General features: G+C 36.2%; 1 protein-coding gene across 3 annotated transcripts in view; it reads left to right on the forward strand.

Moving 5' to 3' along the window:
- Positions 1–17806, forward strand: part of PCGF5 (polycomb group ring finger 5) — a 93310-nt gene extending 75504 nt beyond the window's left edge. For 2 of the 3 annotated variants that reach the window (XM_080401713.1, XM_080401714.1), the window contains 5 exons: positions 564–712; positions 2040–2138; positions 3751–3840; positions 5732–5791; positions 8087–17806. In XM_080401713.1, the coding sequence (XP_080257839.1) occupies positions 564–712; positions 2040–2138; positions 3751–3840; positions 5732–5791; positions 8087–8134 (446 nt within the window). In that variant the 3' untranslated portion in view covers positions 8135–17806. The remainder of the gene's footprint in view (positions 1–563; positions 713–2039; positions 2139–3750; positions 3841–5731; positions 5792–8086) is intronic. The other variant, XM_080401715.1, reaches the window with a different exon arrangement.
- Positions 17807–20692: the final 2886 nt, after the last annotated feature.

The following is a 20692-nucleotide window of genomic DNA, read 5'->3' on the forward strand; positions in this document are numbered from 1 at the left end:
TTGCAATTACAGTACTTATACCAGGTGAAAAGTGAAAGTCGAGTTTTTTATCTTCCCTTAGTTTACTTCATGATAACATTTCAGGAACTTGTTTCCGCTGGATCATTGTGGCAGGCAGTTAATTGATTACCCATGTTGCTTTGATATACAAGGGTTGGGATTAATTATTCCACTGTTTATTTAAAGCAATTATTTTTTGGCAGTGAACTGCCATGCCATAGAGTAGGTTTATGTGGCTGAGTGATCTTGATGCATGTACAGTGGCAGGGTGTTAATCACTGTACACAAACAGAAGTATACAGCCATAACCATTAGTGGCCCATCACTGTGTCACACAGAAATCTGTTGTTTGCATATTACTTTAAAATTTAAGTAGTAAAACTTTGCTTTCAGAGATTTGTAAATTGATCAATTTAAGAACGCACTGAATTAAAATTGTATAAAGTTAATTTAAAGAAAAAATATGCTCTTGAAAATGAAGTATTACTTTAAATATGTGTTTCTTGCTACTGTGACTTGTAATTATTTTACACTTAAATAATTTCATCTTTGTATTTTTACAGATGAAAGCCCAAAAGCTGATAAACCCAAAGTAGATGAGGAGTGTGATGAAAATGAAGAAGATAAAGACTATCACAGGAGTGACCCACAGATTGCGATCTGTCTTGACTGTTTACGCAACAATGGGCAGTCAGGAGATAATGTGGTCAAAGTGAGTAGTAAAGATAATCTGTGCTGTTGTTATTGCTGGCAGAATAGCATCTTACCGTAACCAAATAATTTTATAACTGTCAACAATGAACTTTGAAGGTGGTGACCTGTCTCCACTTCCACACTCATTTAGTCCTTTTGTTTAAGACATTACAATACATCTTGGAGTTTTGTAGAAGATACAGTTCCATATAGGAATCCATCTGTGACAGTGGATTTTTATTCTTTTTTAATGGGTTATAGTTCTGTAGCCTACAGCCCTGATGGTATATAACTGCATTACACAGCAGATGACAGCATACTATGGAGGTACTTAAAAAGCTAGCTGTAGGTGAGCTGCCTCACGCTTCCAAGACCGCTGTCTTAACATGCCAGCATGAAGCTGCTTTTCAGATACGTTGTGCACTGAGTGACTGGGATCCAGATCTTCTGAGCTGTAAACCTGATTCTGACACTGATGTGTCATCTGTGGCCTTAGGCAGGTCACTTCCATCTGTAAAATGTGGAGACTAATACCTGCTAACTGCTGATTTAAGAATTACAGATACTTGGTTTCTGTTCCTGAAGGGAAGATTACCTAATGGTATCAAGTCTAGAAGAAAGTGTTTACAAAGACAAAAATTAAAAAAAATACTAAAGATTTGTCTAATAAAACACTAACATTTTCTGTGTGCTACATCACATGTATTATTTTGGAAGTTCTTACACAGGAAAAAAGTTCTGATTCAGCAAGAAAACATGTGTATGTGTTACCACTCTCTGTTCATGCTATACACAGTAAGAAATCTTTATCTCCTTCACTATGTAGGAGTCGCAGGTTTCCAGCTTTCCTGTTGAATCAGAGCTATTAGGTTCTGGATCACAGATTCTGTGATAATAGATCATGTCTCAGATGTGTGTAGCTTCCCTGTATTTTACCTAGATTATTTGAGGATGGTTTTAGTTCCCCTTTCTCTCAAGGACTGAAGAAATTCTAAGAAATGTAACATCTGTTTTACCCCCAGTGTTACCAACACAGACACTCAGATTATTTAAATTCTGGGGCTTTTGGTGGTTTAGTGTGTGGTTGTTTTTTCTGTTTTCTTTCCTCCCTTCTATATCTTTTGGAAATTTCTGTAGAACCAGAGATGGGTCAAATGAACTTGTTTGTCATATTGTAAATTTTGAACAAAAATGAATCTATGGTGCCAATATGGATTAGAAGAGAGTTCTAAAGAATTGGTTACTAGTTGAAAAAAATATCAATTACAGCTGTCCTTGCACTAAAGATTGCTTACGTGCCTCAAAATTTCTAACATGTTTTTTCTGTTTTGTTGCTGTTGCTTTAGGGTTTAATGAAGAAATTTATCCGCTGTTCTACTCGAGTGACCGTGGGAACTATAAAAAAGTTTCTCAGCTTAAAATTAAAACTTCCAAGTTCTTACGAGGTACATTTAAAAGAATGATGCTTGTATTTTTATTCCCCTACAAAGTATTAGGTTTTTATGAAATATAGTCATACTTGAATTTGAGGAATATTTTTAGCCCAATCACTAAGTACTGTTCAGTATTCCAAGCTGTATTTTCTTCCCTTAAGTGAGAAGTGATCATTTTACACAGTGATTGAAGTTACTGATCAAGGAACTCACACAATTCTAGTAACTTCAGTTTGTTGCTCACCTGGGAAGGAACAGATACATAAGGGTTTGATATTTTGATGTAAAAAAATAAATGCTTTCTTTTTCCATGTGGCTTATAAAAAAGTCACTTAATACAGGTTTGGGCTTGTAGTTACTGAGGAAAACGAGAGCTCAGCTAGACATACACCAAATTACTCTGCAGTTCTGTTGTCTTTAGATGTAAGAAAGTCTCCAGTAATTTTGAAGAAATGAGGAGCGATACCATTTGAATCTTTCAGAATGCAGAGACTTTTTTTGCACCTTCATTGGAATTAGGTAGAATTTGATGGAGAGAGGGTCTTTGCTACGTGAGTGATTTGATCTTGGCCAAGACTGTTCCCTGGGGGGATTTTCTAACATAGTAGTAGTTGTGATTCGGGGTGGAACTGGGAAGTGTGAGACTCCTGCCTCTGCTTCCCCTCTTCCCAGGGATACAGGAATTTTGACCTCGGCACAGACTCTTTGTTCAGCCAGTTCTCTTACTAGTCAATGACTCCATGAACTGCATGCTGCCTCTAGCACAAATGGCAGCCTCCCAGCTTTGGTCAGAGGTAGGGCTGAGTTAGCCTGGGTGCAGAGCTATACACAGAAGTTTGTCACAGTATCATGATACGCTGACCAGCCATTTTGATGTCATTTGGTTTTGCTAATTATGTTAATTTAATCTGTCTCTGGCACCTTAATGGTTTGTGTTACGCAGTATCAGTTTACTTCAAAACCTGAATTTAAAAAAAAAAACCAAACTAGAAAAGCATTATGGCTATAGTATTGTCAAACATTTTCAGTGGAGGGTAGAAGTAAGATGCTATGATGCAGTTTAAACCAGTCATTTTTCACATAAAATCATTACTTCTCTTTTTCTTTTGTCTTCCGTAATGAAGAATCATGTTTGTACACTCAGAATTACATCTGCCTTGTAATTTATAGGGGGTTTTAACTTTGTAAAATTACTTTATCATTTATTTTTAAAAACTAAAATTAAAGTACTTCTGGTTTATATCTTCCTGTTTGAAAGACTGTTGATGCAGCAAGAAAGCCTTCAAAATACATACAAGGCATTTTCTTCAAACAGATACTGTGTAGTATTAATAAATACAGGGAGTGTTTTTCGACTAGTGATTTCCTGTCTAGTTTAGCAGACTTTCTTCTGTCCACACCTTAATTGAAAACACAAAAGTGAAAGAATAAAGTGAAATACTAGTGTACAAAATAGCAGTGTTAGCATGTTGTATTAATCCAGATTTTATATACGTGTCTGATAGAATTACTGTATAATAATACGAGTTTGAGGGATTAACTGTCAGAGATTCACTTAGGAGTTCATTTAGACATTAAAATTTTGCATCCCTTTCTCTTACTGTTTGTTCTGTTGTATTTTAAGCTGGATGTACTATGCAATGGAGAAATCATGGGGAAGGATCATACTATGGAATTCATCTATATGACAAGATGGAGACTAAGAGGCGAAAACGTAAATGCTGTTACATTATTAATAAATGATGGTTTGGTATATTTATTATAGGGACTACACATGCTTTCACAGCTGGGTGCAAAACCCCCTTATTTAAAAATGCATTTTGCATGTTTTCTGGATTTCTTATGTTAAACCCTATGAGTGAAACCCTGCAGCACGTATATTGTGAAGATTCTGAAACTAAAAATAGCAAGTATACAAATTTTACGTGCAAGTTCTACTCAGAGGTTTAAGCCAAGTATCTGAAAACCCAAGCACTTGTTCTTTTTCTGCAAATTTTCTTTTAGTGACCTTTTCAGTTACAATAGTTGGGGAATCTGCATCCAGCAGCTCTTTATTAAGTATCTTTTATTCAGTCGGTAAACTGAAAGTGACACTGAAAAATTATTGGTGAAATCTAATTGTCTTATTACTATTTCTGTTAATACTACACCCAGTTTTTTAGACATCCTGTGTAACACTAACGTCCAGATAAGACAGCTAAATGGGTTTTCCTTGCTGCGTGTGTATATTTTAGAACTGCAATATCTAACTGACTAAAAGACATTTTTTTTCAGGTCTGGTACTCTGATTTAGTAGCCTGTATATTACCTGTGTATTTAATTTTTTTTTGTTAGAAGTCATATCCCCATTTCTTCTCTTTCTTCTATACATTTGTGTGTGGCCATTGATTGTTCTTCACTCTTTATTACTTTGTAGTGTGTGTAGATTTGTTGTCTGTCGCTACCAGTGGAGGCTATATTGGAGTGCCGCTGAGGTTAAGCACTTAACATACGTTAATATACTGATATGTAAAACTTTCGGTTTGGTTGGTTTGGTTTGTGGGTTTTTTTAAGCTTCCTAGTACTCAGCACAAAAGCACTGGGGCATGGACAGACAAGACAGAGGATTAAGCATACTGTGAAGTTAACAATTCACAAGTTTGTTTTAAGTTTTAACTTAATCTGAAGGGGGAGGGGGAAGGATAGACTTTGATATAAATTAGGGGAGTTAATGTGGTCATTAAATTTGAAAGTGATATTGCACTGAAATTTGATGATTGCTGAAACCCCAGTATGGCACCAATACATAGCTTTAAGTAGTACTTTCCAGTACTGCCATGAAACCAGTGGGTGTTTGTTTGGCTTGCCATCTTATATTTTTGTTAGCATTGGCTGTGCTATTATGGAATTGTTGAGGCAAAAACTTTAGTGATAGTGGAATTCTTCGATGACAGTCCTGCAGCTCCTGCCTACAAATGGACTTCTGGCAGTTGCATTGGTTTGGAAGCAACAGTAACTATCATCTTGACAAAAAGGACATTATTTGTACTGGTTAAAATTTTTCAAAATTCTCAGAACTATAGTTTTTAACATGAAGTGAATATAAGAGTTGACAACTCTCGATTAAATTTGTAAGTTGTGTTTATGTACGCATAGTATAGTCAGGTATGTGTTCATCTTTTCCTTTATGTAGTTTTAAATCACTCCCCTGAAGTCAGAGATGACAGACAAAACTCTGTAAAAATTACATTGCACTGGTAATAAATCCAGTGACATCTGGGCTTCTGTGACTTTGTTTTCCTTAACTGCATTGGGTCTTGTTGTAAAACAGAATTTGCAATGATAATTAATTAACAGTCTTTTCTTTTGGATGAAGATCAAGTAAATCCATTATCTCCGACTTCGGTACTATTCACTGTGAGCTTTTACTGGCATACATGTGGCCCTTACAAGAAGTAGAGTAGTAAAGGGAACATAACCATTTATGCATTAGAGAAGTCTCCTGTTTTAAAGAAATAGGTTATTTTTAAGCTCTTCGTTTGAAAATTTTAAAAAAATTAAATAGTAAATGTGTATGTCCAGCTGTGGCTGCCTCTTATCTGATCAGAAAATCATCTCCTTCGCAGTTTCGGTGTCAGAACTGCTCATCTTCGCAAGTCTGCTCTCAGGATGGCACTTTTTATCAGGTAAGAGGCACTCACGACTGTACATACTACAGTCATTAAGGTCCTGTCAGCACTTCAATTTAACCCAAGTTGTGGAGTTTTTATAATTCCGCACTACAAAGTGCTAAAACTCTATGAGCAAGGCCTGAGCGTTTTTGTTCCTTCAGAAAAAGCTTCATTGAATGAATAACTAGAACCCATTCAAAATGTTTAGGAGTTTCTTTTACTTTACATTAGGCCATTTATGGTTTTGTTAGAGAGATATTCTGTGGGCTGATAACCTGCATCAGTCTGGGAGGATTATCTACTTCTTCCTATCTCATCCTTCTAATTAGTAGCATTGTGCAGTCATTGATGAGGGATCCAAAACTGAAGAGTGTGAATCAAGAGAGACTTCGAGTTGGTTTCATCTCTTTATGGCAATTCACATGCTGTCTTTAATGGAGTAAGGAAATGTTAACTGTTTCTAATTCTATATTCCTTTCACATCTTTTAAAATTAGAAATGGAATAATGCCTAATCTCCAGAATATAACAAACCAAAACCTCCTGAACCTGCAAACTGAAGCTGATTTCTGAATTTCATTGATCAATCTGGTTCATACCAATATGAAACGGTATTTGTTTCATCATTGAGAATTTTAAACTAGTTCTACAAATTACTTTGGAAGATTGAAATAATATTTTTGCTTGAGCAAAAAATCGAAATTGATGATAGAGGTTCACTCTCCACTGTGGGTGGGAGTGACCTACTGCAGTCGTGCGTACTTCAGTAATTGGAATTGTTCCAGCATAGTGCATTTTATTTGTACAGTTGCTTTGTAAATTTATTTGCAAGACACAGAGCCTCGCTGGTTTACATGGCAGTTTCGGTGAGATGACCGCTCTGTCTCTGCCTTCGTGCACTTGCAATTAGATCGGAAAACTTTAAGAGACAATTTATATAATCAAAGTGAAAAACATGTGAAATACCATTTAAATAATATGGTAGTCATATCCTATGCAAAAATAAAAATAAAAATCTGAGACCAAGTAATTTATGATACTACAAATGTATATTTGATAATTGCACATGCAGACTACACATGGTGCCCCCTGTCTTCTCTTCTAAATGCTCCTGCTATCCTGCTACTGTTGAATACTTCTTGGTTTATGTTGTGATTTCTCTGCACTCCAGTTTGTAAATCCCCAGCAAGTGTGATCACATTTAGTTCTGGTGACCTTTTCACTACCATGGCATGGAAGGTTTATTAACCTGTATAAGTCTCTGCAGTGGTATCTTTCTTTTTTTGGTCGCTGAAGTTCATCTGAATTGCATTTGAAGGATGCAGTAAAATATTCCTGGTTTTAATGATTGCTTCTGTAGCAATTCTTTGTATTTCCGAATGTACCATAAGAAATTTATATTAGTTATGTTCCTCTGCCCTGTGGCAAGGAGGTATTTAAGCTGCTGAGACAATAAGATTTTCCTCGGTTTCATGCTGTAGAAAATGTCCAGTATCCTAATGAAGTTAAGAGGAAAACATCAAACTTAAATGAAATGCTGACATGCTGAAAAAATAAGACAATTAGTGAAAAAGCACTTCCAGCAACAAGCACCCAGGCATTCCACAGCACTTTCTGGAAACTCACTCTTGCCTCCCATTCCACAACAGTTTTGTCCAGTTCAGGGATCCCAGCAGTTGTCCCAGTAGGAATTAATAAAAATGTATCACTGGATCTGAAGCTGAGGAGTTTGGATTTGGGTGAGAAGTTAGCCCTCATCTCTCAGAAAATCAGTTGACAGCAATTTGACCTGATTTTTTTTTTCTTTTTAATACCAGAAGTAGCCTGGTTTCCATTAACTAGTGGTGACTACTAGTATAGCTATGGAACCTCCGTATATATAAAAATCAAAGATCATAATCTGTAAATATACTTTGGTTTAGAAACTATAAAATTTCAAGATTGCTTTTTCTCAAACACAGCAACACAGAACTAAGAGGAGTTGTTTGAGCACTCCGAGTATATATGTCATGAAACATAAAATGTGAAATATATAAAAGCAGCTACAGGAATTTTATATTAATGACAAATAACTACAACTAACTGACTTAGAGATTAAATAGAGATTTGAAGTACAGGTGTGGATTTAACTGTTGAAATGTATAGAATTATTCATATACATAAAACCGATTCTCATATACATGTGTCTTAGAGATAAGCTATGGCTATTCTTAAGGCAATCTTTAATAGTATTTTCTTTGTAGTTTTTATGAATTATGTCCTCATGTTTTCTTGTCTGTTTTTGTTGTTTTTCTTTTGCTTTTGTTTTTAGTCTTACCCTATGGTACTTCAGTATCGACCTAGAATTGACTTCGGTTAGACCAAAGGGCCAGATCCCACTGAGATGAATCCTGCACTATTTGTTTACCCATCGACAGATTGCACAATGAATGGATGTGCCTGGATTAGGGGGACACAACCAGATTTTCAGCATGCAAATAAGGACATTGTCTTTCTTAAAATTGTCAGTTGCATCTCTGTTGTTTCTTATTAGAGCAAGCCAAGTGCCATTCTGCTACTGAAACGTGCATAAGATATTTGTGTATCTTACGAGTGTGCTGCAAATCATAGCCAAAATCATGATGTGTACAGTCAAGATTCAAAAACTATGGAATATTTTTGCTTGTGTGTTAGAAAATTTTTCTGGTCCTAATATTGATTACACTAGCAAAATGGCAGAGTGCTCATTCCATGTGGTGTTGCAGTTTCACACACTTACTATTTTACTGAATATTGTTGTTTAAATCATAGAGTACTGTACAAATAACTGAGGATTATACCTTGAAAATATTTTGTATAGAAAATATATTTAGAGAAGTGGTGATTGGGCCACTACTTTTTTCTTGATAAGCTTCTCATGGGTCCAGGTATAGCTCACTCATGAGTGTGCAACAGTCCTTTTGCAGTGAGTAAAGATTAATTACCCTTAACAAGAGATGCAGAAAATGGTAATTCAAAACAGCAATTTTAAATCTTCTAAATAGAATTTGCTAATATTGCTTAAAAGCATCACAGCCTTTGTGATTGCACTTTTCTATGGTTTCCCTAAAGACTGGAATTTGGGATACTAGCTATTTTTAGGGAATGGCTTCTGGTCAGATTACATTTCTTTTAATAAAGCCTCCATAAAAATGAAGTTAAAAATAATGTAAGTGTCTATGGAACAAATAAATTTCACTATAAGATTACAACCAAGGCAAAATTTTACATCATTATTGCCGTTTATAGTAAGCATTTCCTTTTGAGATTGGTTGGAGATATATAATATGCTAAGACAAAAATAATACATAGCTTTAATTACATTATATATCTCTTGTGACTATCTGGAGTTTAGAATTCATTACAGAAATTTTCATTAGTTAAAGTCACATCATAAAACTATTTCCATAAAATTAGAGGTAATGCAATACTGAAGATAAACAGTCTGACCAAAATAATTGTTAAGGTCGGGGTTTTTTTCCAAGACCTGGTAGTGCTGGATAAAAAGAGATTGTTGCCTTAGGTATTGCAAGCGTAATGGTCCTAGTATAGAATGTTTATTGGGGTTCCTGGTAGTGTTGCAGGGAGCATAGTAATGCATATGTTTTCTGTAGTCTTCCGTTGTCTTTGCTCTGCTTAAAAGTCAGTTGAGTTTTTCACTTCAGATTCTGTGGAGATACTACTTATAGTTCAGTACCTTTATGTAATTTCTACTTAATACATGCCTGCTAGTATTGTAAATAACTATTTGTTTTCTTATGCCTTTTGCATACAGCAAAAAGGAACCAAAATCAGTTTTTCAGAAGCTACTGTAGAGTGAGCTAATCGTTCTTGGGTAAGGCGAAATGAAAATTCTATCTTGGGATCAAGTACAAAAGACAGACGCAAGGCTTAACTCCTTTGTAAATTTACGTTTGTGTACATTGGTGAGTTGCTGTAGGAGAAGTAACCATGTTGTGTATTACATCTGGCCCCTTTAATGTTAGGAGTTCCAACACTGATGACTTGAGGAATCCATATATAGTTAGGTTGAATTCTACCATTGCACTCCAAAGCCCGTATGACATGCAGAAAAAAAAGATACTGTCAGTAGCAGTCTGTTCAGGAAACCTGCCATTGCAGGTCAAGGTTGCACATATTGTGCAGATGCCAGTGAACCTGGGGAAGCAAAGCATTTAGGAAGCTGCTGCTCCTTTCTGCAGGCAGTGTGCTGACTGCTCCAGGCACCAGTTTGCCCACACTGTAGATGGGAAGGGGTGCACGTGCTGGCTGCAGGGAGTGGTCCACTTTTTGCCCACCCGGTAGATGTTGTGCTATTTGACAGAAACAAGAAGATACTCCATGTAGGGAGGGCCCTTCTCCTCTGCAAAGCCTCTAGGGAAAAAGAGATTCTTTGTGTATATGGAGGCCCTTCTCATGGAGTAGCTTGGCAGGGCAGAGCATGCGTTCTAATTGCAAATCATTCTTCTCTTTAGAATATAGTTGTTTTGTACAGTAGAAATAGGATATTATTCGTAAATGCACATACAGTGACACCTTACAGTTTTTATATATTTCACGTGTTTTTATACTAGAATTTTCACTGTAGACTCACTTGACGTAAAATGCCGCATTCAGTTTATCACAAAACTAATGGTAGTACGCTTAAGCATAATTTCTGCTTGGTTCAGGGGACGATTTTTTTCTCAACAATCACGCTTGCTGTTTTGACAAATTTGAACAGACTTGTTTGAAAAAGAGGAGAACACATTATTTTTAATCCATTTTAAGTTATCTTACACGGAAGTTTGCACCACCTAATGGCACTCCTGAAATAGGACTACTTTGTATTGACTTCTGAACGGCAACTAATAGAAGATTTGACTGTTTAATGACTTTCTGTGTTCACAGTTCAGAGAACCATGAATTCTCTTGATCAGAATTAGTGGTTTAATTCATGGTATTTTCTTGATAGGACTTAAGGCTAGATTGCAGAAGGCAAATCTTCATTTTAAGCATGGAAAATACTGACAGATATGATTTAATATTCCCAGCTGAGAATCATGGCATTAAATGCATATGATCTAGCCGCCCACACTTTATGCATTTCTGATTTGATGGCAGGGTGCCTGAGTGCTGTTATAGATTAATAGTTTCTGTAGCAGTGAAGTGCCAGTGAAGTACGTATCTTAACCGGGCAGCTTGTATAAGACAGGTGTTGCCTTCTTTACAGGAAATTTCTGTCCTATGCAGTACGTATGTGCCAAGTATTTACAGATATGCATATTTAATTCATTTGTGCCAATTAAGAATATCTGAACAGCATAGGAGGATGAGAATGCATGTACAGATTCCTGTGTGCCAAAGATGGGGTAAAGTGAAACGAGTACCTAAGCATTCCATTAAAACTGCACCATATGCCATCCTAGAGCAGATGACTGCGTACAGTCACACTTTCCGAGCACTTCCATGACAAAGTGTCAACCACTGCATGTTTATAAAGAATAGGCATATAAAATAAGTGCTGCTGCCACTGTGTCTCTGTGGCTTTTCCATATCAGCAGTACCTAGCTGCAGAGGTAGACCTAAAAAATTCCACACTACTACCTAACCTTGCTGTCTCTTATTTGGCACGTTTGGTGGTGAGGCTTTTTTCCCTGAAAGCGAAAAAACTTGTATCTGCTTTTAACTCTGGGGTGACTCATTAGTGAAAGTCATAAGCAACTTTTTGTTGAGCATAGCTGGATGCTGAATTTTTCTGGTAACAAACTGTAAGCTTGAATTTACAAACAAGATCCTATAATATCTCAAACAATATGGAATTAGATGATTAATCAAGAAATGTATCTTTCATCATGCATTACTACACTGCTCGTAGCTAAGGGCCTAGTCATATAAACATATTTTTATTTGGATGAAATACCAAATACGATTACTACAATAATCTAAGTGACTTATCACTATAGGTACCGTTCACATGAAAGCTTCTGGGATTTGGGTCCTAGGAGTACGCAGTGCTGTAAGTATATTGTGCATACTCAGCTGGCTTGCAGTTATTATGCAAAAAAAAAAAAAAAAATTATAAAAAGTATAACTTTGGCTTTACTGAAAACATTACATAAAGCAAAGTGCCTGATAATACGGAATACCTTTAAGCCCATTATTTGCATTTGGCAGGCTGATATTTCCTTTGGTATTTTATTTATGGTCTTAGTATTTTCAGCAAGAATATTTCATAGACATGCTGTATTGAGAAGCTTTCTTTCATGGGAAACAAGCAGAAAAAAATGTGTTCTATTAGATAGGGTTTTTTTTCAATTTTAAATTATCTCGGTAGAAACTATGTGAAAAGAATTACTTCTATATTGAAATTATTTCATTTTCTGCATGAGGGACCCTTGAATTCTGGATCTTGCTCCTTTTTTATTCTCCATAGGTTCCAACAATTTGATTTGACTTTTCTCTTCTGCAGTTATCAAAACCAGTTCCAGTATGTATCTGCAGGAGAAAAGAGGTTGATCACATACCATTTAGATATAAGCTAGGGTCTTCTTCTCTGCTGCAGGTAAAGTAATGGTCCAGTTTCATCTCATCTCTCCCATGTATAATCATTACGCATGACTTTTTGAGAGAAGTAAGCAATTTTTCCTTCTCTGCTGTTCTCTAAAATAACAAAATAGGCCAGGTTTTAGTCCTTTAATCGAACCGGTGAATGAGTTGTATTGTTCCATTTGTGATTTTTGTACATTTTCATATCACTGAAGACACCAAGAGGCATTCACTCCACAGAAAAAATAGTTCTGGGAGGGCCTGCAACAAAAGGAATAGCATCCAGCTCAGGCAGGTACTATGGTACAACTGGAGAACAGACAGTTGTTCAAAGCCAGTTCAAAGTCCCAGAATAAATAGATTGAGCGATTGAGCCCTGTTTACAGAGAGGCTACATAAAATACTGGTTAATTACATGGACTGATCATTTTTATCTTGGAGAAGACCAAAGGCAGTTAAGACTTACATGCCTATCCACAGCACATATATACACTGTCAAGAGCTTGTTCCAGTTTCTTCATTTAACCTAGACAGGTTGGCAGCATCTGTTTGCTTCCATTGGAAATGCATATGTCATGCAGGATATTCCTCTCTCATTTTACTTTATGCTATGTTATGTTATTATTTATCTCCGTTAAAACGTCTATTCAGGCACCCTCTGTCCTGTAATTAATCCTGGGTTCTTACAGATCTTTTGCCCATTCCCATACCTGAGCCCATTTGCTGCCCAACAAGTAGACACATTGTGAAGTTCTAAAGGAGAAACTGCACAAGGCATCAGCTCGTTGGGTTGTGTTCATCGGGTAGCTCTAATGGGTTTTAACAAAGTTTTCACAGTTCGGCATTTAGAATCCTTTCTAGCCAGTTTGAACAAGGTAATGCTTCCACAAGGTGTTCGGCTAGAGATACATGTTTGGGGAAGGATTGCAGTCTACTGGAGTGTGTTCCAGCATGAGTTCCAGGACAGAGGGGATTGATTCACCCTAAAGGAAAAGTGAAAAGCTTCTAACTGCTCGTTACCAATAGTTATATGACGTGGGTAGTCTGGCCTTCAGACCTGAGCTGAAACATCCGTCTGTAGGAATATCCTCAAAAAAACCATCTTGTAGTTGTAGTGTATTTTTCTTCATAAGCAGATCTACCTGTTGATTTATCTTTTTTTACTACCAGCTACACAGTCTGTAGATCAGATTAAAACATCAGACTCCAGAATAAGATATTGAATAATTAATGAATTCCTGACAGATTCTGCCATCCAAGATACGTGCCGTAAATCTTCTGAATTCAGGTAGCCTGCTACTACAGTTGAGTAAAGCTGTTGTTCCATTCTCTAGTAAACTATATAGATCCATACAGTTCTGGAGTGCGGCAGTGAAACGGCAGAGCTCTGTAGAGGGATGGAAATGTCCAGGCTACCTTTGGTACTTGCAGAAAGAGACCCAGTTCTGTAGGTTCAGGATGGAGGAGACATTCTGGAATGAAAGATATCTACAAGTGGAAGTTTTAGGCATTACATACATTTTAACCAAAGAGAGGCATTGGTTTGACTTTGCTTGTTTATCTGAACCATTACGCGTACTTTTCTTTGAACTAACTTTATTGTGTATTTTTAGAAAATGCTTCTAACAAGGTTAATAATGTGACAGTTGACAGATGAGGTGAACAGAAGTAGTTACTGTGCATTTTCCTTTTTCCTCATGGTAGCGAGTGGAAAGCAGAGTATGAGCTGAGAGTAGGTTGCTATATAACAGAATTTCTGCAACAGTAAAACATTTGTGCTGCTAGTTAGCATACTGAGGTTTGTATTACAAATGAGGTTGTAATAAAGATGTTTATTATCGAAGTGCAAGGCACATTTTATGACGGTATTCTACTCCTAAAGTTCTGGTTTGTATTATATTGGGTATAGTAGACATTGCTGCTGTTGTCTCATGAATTTTGATGCGATAAGATGAAACATGCTCTCTTTTTACTGAAAAGTACCAGATGCTAATTGATTTTAAATTACTCTTTGTTGTCAGATATTTAGTTTGTTCATAAAAAAAAAAAGTTTTTTTAAAATAAACTATTTTTATGGATAATTTGATTGCCTAGTAGTTTTAAGGGACCTATTTAATACCAAAGGTAAAGCCACCCAGAAACTGACTCGGAAAAGGCACTGACACTTCTCTGGAGCGCAGTGGTTAAGAGTTAAACCTGGAATCAGTCAAGGAGAACTTAACTGGTGGTGGCCGCCTGTCACCAGGCTAAGGGGTTAGGCACACCTAGTGGTCTCCAAAACAAAACAGAAAAGGAAAAAAACCAACAGGAGTAGCATGAAGGTTAACAGACCTAAAGTAGCTCGTTGAGTTTACATAGCTCATGTTCCCGAAGCAAAGCACAAAGGCTTGTCTCCCTGATGTGTCTGCTATACCTGACCTGTGAACTGATGACAAACTTCAGTGTGCTGTCAATCCTGCAAACCTTCCAAAGCACAAAATATTCACCAAGCTACTTTGGGGTTTTCTAGTCGTAGTTCAGTGATATTTTGGAGGGTGGAAAGGACAGACTTGGACGATAATGAGAAGATACTAAGTATGTTTTACAGATTTTTATAGATATTTTTTTAGCAAATGGCATTGCTGTCCTTGATGTGAGACCATTGATTTAGCAAGAAGTCAGTTATTTTACTTGTGCAGTCTAAAGTAGAAAGAATAAAGAAATCCAAATATCTTGATTTCATTTTCCAGGATAGTGATTAACTAAACTGGAAAGTAAAAGGACAATTTAATTATTTAGCTGACTGAAATATTTCATTCTAAAAACTTACTGATCATATTTTTTTTCTCAAATACAAGCTTCTTAGAATAAACATGAAGCAATGCATCATTTTTTCCCTTACTGTAGACTTAACTATTGAAAGGAAAATATTTTGCAGTTTTTAAAATTAGTGCAAAGCCTGAATTGTTGGATGTTCCAAGCTACGGAACAGATGATATAGAGCTACACTCAATGGAAAATTTTTTTTTTTTATTATTTTGGGATGGGGGCCTAAGTGTCCTTATATAAGCTGTGATCCAAGTTATGATAAGAAAGGAGCCTATGGTGAGCAGTAATAATGTTCTAATGCTTCCTTGCATTTGATCAGTGGTTACCAGTTTTTAATAAAGCAGCCCTCACAGTACTTAGGAGCTCATAGAACATATTGTGATTTTTATGTTGCTAATCTGTTTTAAAGTATAAAATGTTTTAAGCTTTTTGTCAAAAGTGATAACATCATATTACAAATAAACCTTTTTGTGGTTGTAAAATTTAGCTTATAAATCATTCAAATTGAAGTGAAAGAAAACACAGGTCATTGTTAATGACAGTCTATCCTACTATTAAGAGTATATGTATTTTTGTAAAGGCAAAGCACTTGTAGATATTTAATCAGTCCAATATCTATCTATGTTAATGTTTTGAAAAAAAAGAAAACAAAACCAAAATGCTGCTTAGAGAATCACTTAGATATTTTTATTTTTTGTGCTCAAATGCATTTTCTGTTGATTTATGGAATGTTTATTCTGTGTGAAGCTGTATAGTTAGTACAGCTGGGCTAAATGCATTTCTTAACTTAATCAACTGTATCTGATGATGAGAATATATTTTCTGTCCAATCAGAAAACTAATTGCAAAACATAGGCTGGTGGTGCTGTGTTCCATCTTTGATATTAGCTGTCTTATAACATTTCTAGTTCATAGTAATTACAAAAAATACTAATAATTTTTTTGCAATGGGTGTGTTTTAATGGACGTTTCAGGGTATATTTGGTTATTCAGCTGAATCTTATTATACTTACAAACATTTTTATAAAATGGAGACAGAATTTTATGTACAGGATTTAAAAAAACAGTTCCCCAGATGAAAAAGTATGCCAGATTAGTCAAGTATAATACTTTCCTCCAAAGGAAGCTACAGCAGGGTACATACATGAAACATGATTGCATCACTACAGCTTCTGAGCATTTGTACAAATAGTATTTTTTAAATTCAGAGTAACTTATTTCTTGTAATATTTTGCATCTGTTTGAAACCTCACTCAACTATATTTTGATCAACATAGTGCATTAGTGCAGTTTCAGGGGAAAAAACAGTAAAGCAAAGGATTTTATTCAAGTACAGTAAAGAGTGGTGAATACCATTGTGGTTGTTAGCGGGCAGTCCAAAATCTATTTACTTGTTCCCATGGGATTCTACAGGGGTCTACTCATGGGCCTGATGCTGAGTTAAGCTCTTCAACTTGACCTCAGTGGAGCTACTTTCTTTTATTATCCTTATGGCTAAGACTTGAAATGGCCCCACTTCCTCACTGAATTTCCTTTCATGGGTGGCTAATATTGCTTAAATTTAATCTTCTTACATTAACCTTCCCATAAGTAAATGAGTTTTGCAACACTGAGTGTATACACTAGCAGTAGAATTCAGTGTTACAATTCAGCCGAGTAAATACTTGTGTAATTGTCAAACTGGTGGATGGTTTCAGTCAGACTATGAACACTTGTAACGGCACAGTGCCGTTAATACACATGCTTCACAAAGATCTGCAAGTGATCAGATCAGTTTTGATGCATTTTATTTTTTCAATATTGTCCATTTTTATAATTTTTGTTGAGCTAATTTCTATAGTAATTTATTGGAAGTCAGCATCTCAGGGTCCACAAAGTAACAATTTAAAGACTTAAATCCGTTTGAGTGCAACTACCAGTATTGCAGTCTTGTATCTTTTAAAGAACCAAATATGTTGTGTTTTGAAGTATCTTAAAAACCACCGTAAATTTCACCCAGTGCTACCAATGGAATGTTGGGGGTTTATTTTAATCTGTGCTAAAGCCCTTAGAAGCTGAGTGTGGCCCTGGAAAAAATGAGACGTGTATAACTGAGTTAGCACTAGTAGCGATTTTAGGATTAGGTAAGGGGAGCGCTGGTACTAGGGGGGAGTCTGGCAGAACCCCACGGTCCTGCCTCTTGATGTAGAGGGGGGGGTGCCTGTTCAAAGCTACGCTGACGTTTGTAAACAAGATTTATTTTAAAGCAACAGCTCATGCAAACCCTGTAAATGGACCTTTTAGAATCTTGTGTATAAATACATCTGATAGGTAAAGGTATTTTTAATTCTGTAACTACCTGTATGGCCCAGTACCAGTGACATTAAACTATTTGAGTGCTTCATGCTAATGTCAAGAATGTTGACAGCACCTTTATAATAGCTGATAACAAATGACAAATTGGTCTGACCCATATGCTGCAAGATGCCTCTAGCCCAGTTGGATTAATTTTCTGAAAAATCTAGATGAGCAAGAAGTATAACTAATCTGCTTACTAGCACTGAAATTGCTCCTTTCTCAAAGCAATAAATATATTCATGTTGTAACATCTGTTGTGCAGCCTACAATACAAGTTGTTTTGTTGCATTGTTTCTATATAATTTATTTTGTGCAATAAAAAATCTCTGGTTTTATCTGACTTCTCTCTGGTTTGTAATAATATTTGAATTAAAACATTTACTAGCTTTATATCTTAATCATGCAAGCAAACTATCAGCTCACAGAAGTGCAGCAAAGAAAATGGAATGCAGTAATATTTTCCCTTCTAGAAAAATCTGAAGGTACTTAGCCTAGTTTTCTTCTTGTTAATGTCATAGAGAGCTTTACCATTAATTTTCATGGGTGCAAAGGCTGCATAACACTGAAGTTGGCTGGATTTGACATCCCATTTGTAAAATGCAACCAGGTGGGTTATGCAGTGTGACTGTGTGTTTGAGACTTTTTTTTTTTTTTTAAAAAAAAAAAAAGTACATTTCAGTACTAAACAATCCCATAGAGCTTCTGCTACAGGTTTTTTTAAAACATAATTTCACTGCTTTTTATCATGTCAGATTTTTTTTTTCCTTTTCGACATTTTTCTGACTTAATATGGTTTCAGCAGTATTTATTGTTCTGTGCACTTACCTTCCGATTACCCTTTATTATGTTGTTGGGGTTTTTTTGACTCTAAGGTAACATAAAACAAATGTGTATGCAAATTGGAAGCCAGGGGATCTTTATAAATGAGCCCTTGGTATGAACTAACAGTCTTCGTGCTAGATACTGAGTTATTGCAAAGAAAAACAATGGAGGGAGAGCTGTTAGTCAAAAAAACTCATACCTTTTATCTGAGATGCCGCTGTGAAACCTGCAGTACCACCGCATGAGATCTGAGATGTGGTTCAGGTTTGGGAATGGTGGAAAGGATTGCTGATTAAACTAAAATGACCTGAAACAAATAGCATTTTGCATCCTCTTGTAAAATCCCAGATGTTAGCAGAAGAACAGATATTAATTGCTTGTGAACACAAAATGTGAAGGTATATATGTTGCATTATATATATATGATTAAATGAGACACGTTTTCCTTGGGATTTGTTAGAAACATTGCAGTTTGCTGATAGACGGGCAAAGAGCAGTTGCAGCACTGCTGGCAGCTGTGTAATCTGTGCAGGAAAAGCACTGCAGCCTCACTGACTTTCTTTGAACCTTCTTGATGTTGAATATTTGACCTCCAGATTTGTCAAAGGTCACAGACTAATACTTTCTCTTCATCTAAAAGTGTTCTTGAGATTTAGGGGTCACTCAGCGGAAAAAAAGAAAACAACCAAACTTTACATAATGCCGCTACATTCTTTATGGAACAGAAATTGAATCATATTTAAGTGCAAAATTCTGGTCCTAAGCAGGGAGTGATGTTCAAGCAAGATTTCCATTAAAAATGTTGGTGATTCAATTATTTTAAAGAATTACTTTGTTTCAGGTAGCTAAAAAGAGTATCATTGTGGGGAAAAACACAGGCATAGGACTAGTAACAAATGCTTGATCAGTCATAAGTCCGGATTATTTTTTTTTGAAGGAGGAAGGTAGGTGGTATACAAACAGCTATTTACATCAGGGGCACAGCAAATGAATTCCCCTGTTAGAACTGTGATCCAAAATGTTTTCTGTCCTGGTCTTGGTTTTTTTTTTTTTTTTCTTTTATTCTAGAGAATATGCTGTGCAACATCATTATAGGCAAGAGTAATGTTTTTCAGAAGAAAAGTGATTTAATAATCTAGTTTTCATTAAAGAAACAGAAATTTGCTGGCAGTATGTAATATGAGCACCTCGTTCCAGTGGCAGACTTCCAACATCTTCATTTGGAAAGAAAACTGCTGCATTCATAATTCATAAAAGCATTGGCATGTATCCCATTAAGCTAACACAGGAAGAGAAAACATTCTTGTATTCAAAACCATTCTGTCCATCTTTTCTAAACTATTTATAGGTGAAGTTCGTCCTTTCCTGCAGTACACAAATGACTACTTTAGGTGCATTTACAGATACGGAAAATAATTACCATAATGAACCTATTCTTAAGAAAAGCTGTACTTAACAGCAGTTTTGGAGACACTTTAAACTCCTTGGATTTAATGTCATCCTTTGGTGACTGAAGATGCACAATATGCATGTGCCAGTGCCCGCCCCTGCAGACTTTCAGTCCAGCTGCCAGTAGCCCCTACAGGTTTTAATGTCCTAGTACGTCTGTAGAACTGGCAGAGCTTGTTACAAGCCAGTATTCTTCCTTTAATTTTTCTGTCCAGGTCTTTCTGAGGGGTATGCCTTTTGCCTTGACTGCTTTCTAAAAGGTGTTTTATTCCCATGCTCCTCCCTATAAACTCCTAAAAGTGATGCAGATATAAAGAGACTACTCTGCGTGCTCATCTTGTCCTTATGCTGCACCAAACACGAAGCTTTCTGACGACCTGAAGGAGTGAGCTGGGGAAGTTTGGTGCTGCTCCTGTGCTTTGCTAGCTTAGGATGTTAAATTTGGAAATTTATTTCACAAGCACCTTATTACTCGTGAAGAACTCCCAGCAGAAAAATGGCTTTGAGCAGCAGATCTAATGGTCTCTTCTGAGACAGATAATGCATGACTCCTGCTAAGAAATAAATTATTTACTCGTGATGTAAGGGGCTACTTGCCTAATTCCACAGGACTTACAAAACTGAACACAGTCACCTGAGTCTGGTTCATATGAACAGTTTGACTGTCACCAGCCGTGATATAAAAGAATTTTATGATAGCAAAAAATTGCCTGTGTTCTAGTGTACATCTAGGAAGTGTTAGCGTAGCTGAAAAGAACAGATTTCCTACTATTTATTGTAAAACCTACTATACAGCATTGTGTACAGACTATGTCTTTGGGTTTATACTGCATATATTAAATAGTTCCATAGATTTTCTATGGTACAGCATCCAGAATTGGCTATTTGGACAGCATTCATTTTCTCTAAGTTCTGGAATGTATTTGAATCTGTTAAAAGGGGGAGAAGAGATGTA

The sequence above is a fragment of the Falco punctatus genome (assembly GCF_963210335.1).
Source record: "Falco punctatus genome assembly, chromosome: 9".
Lineage (NCBI taxonomy): Eukaryota > Metazoa > Chordata > Aves > Falconiformes > Falconidae > Falco > Falco punctatus.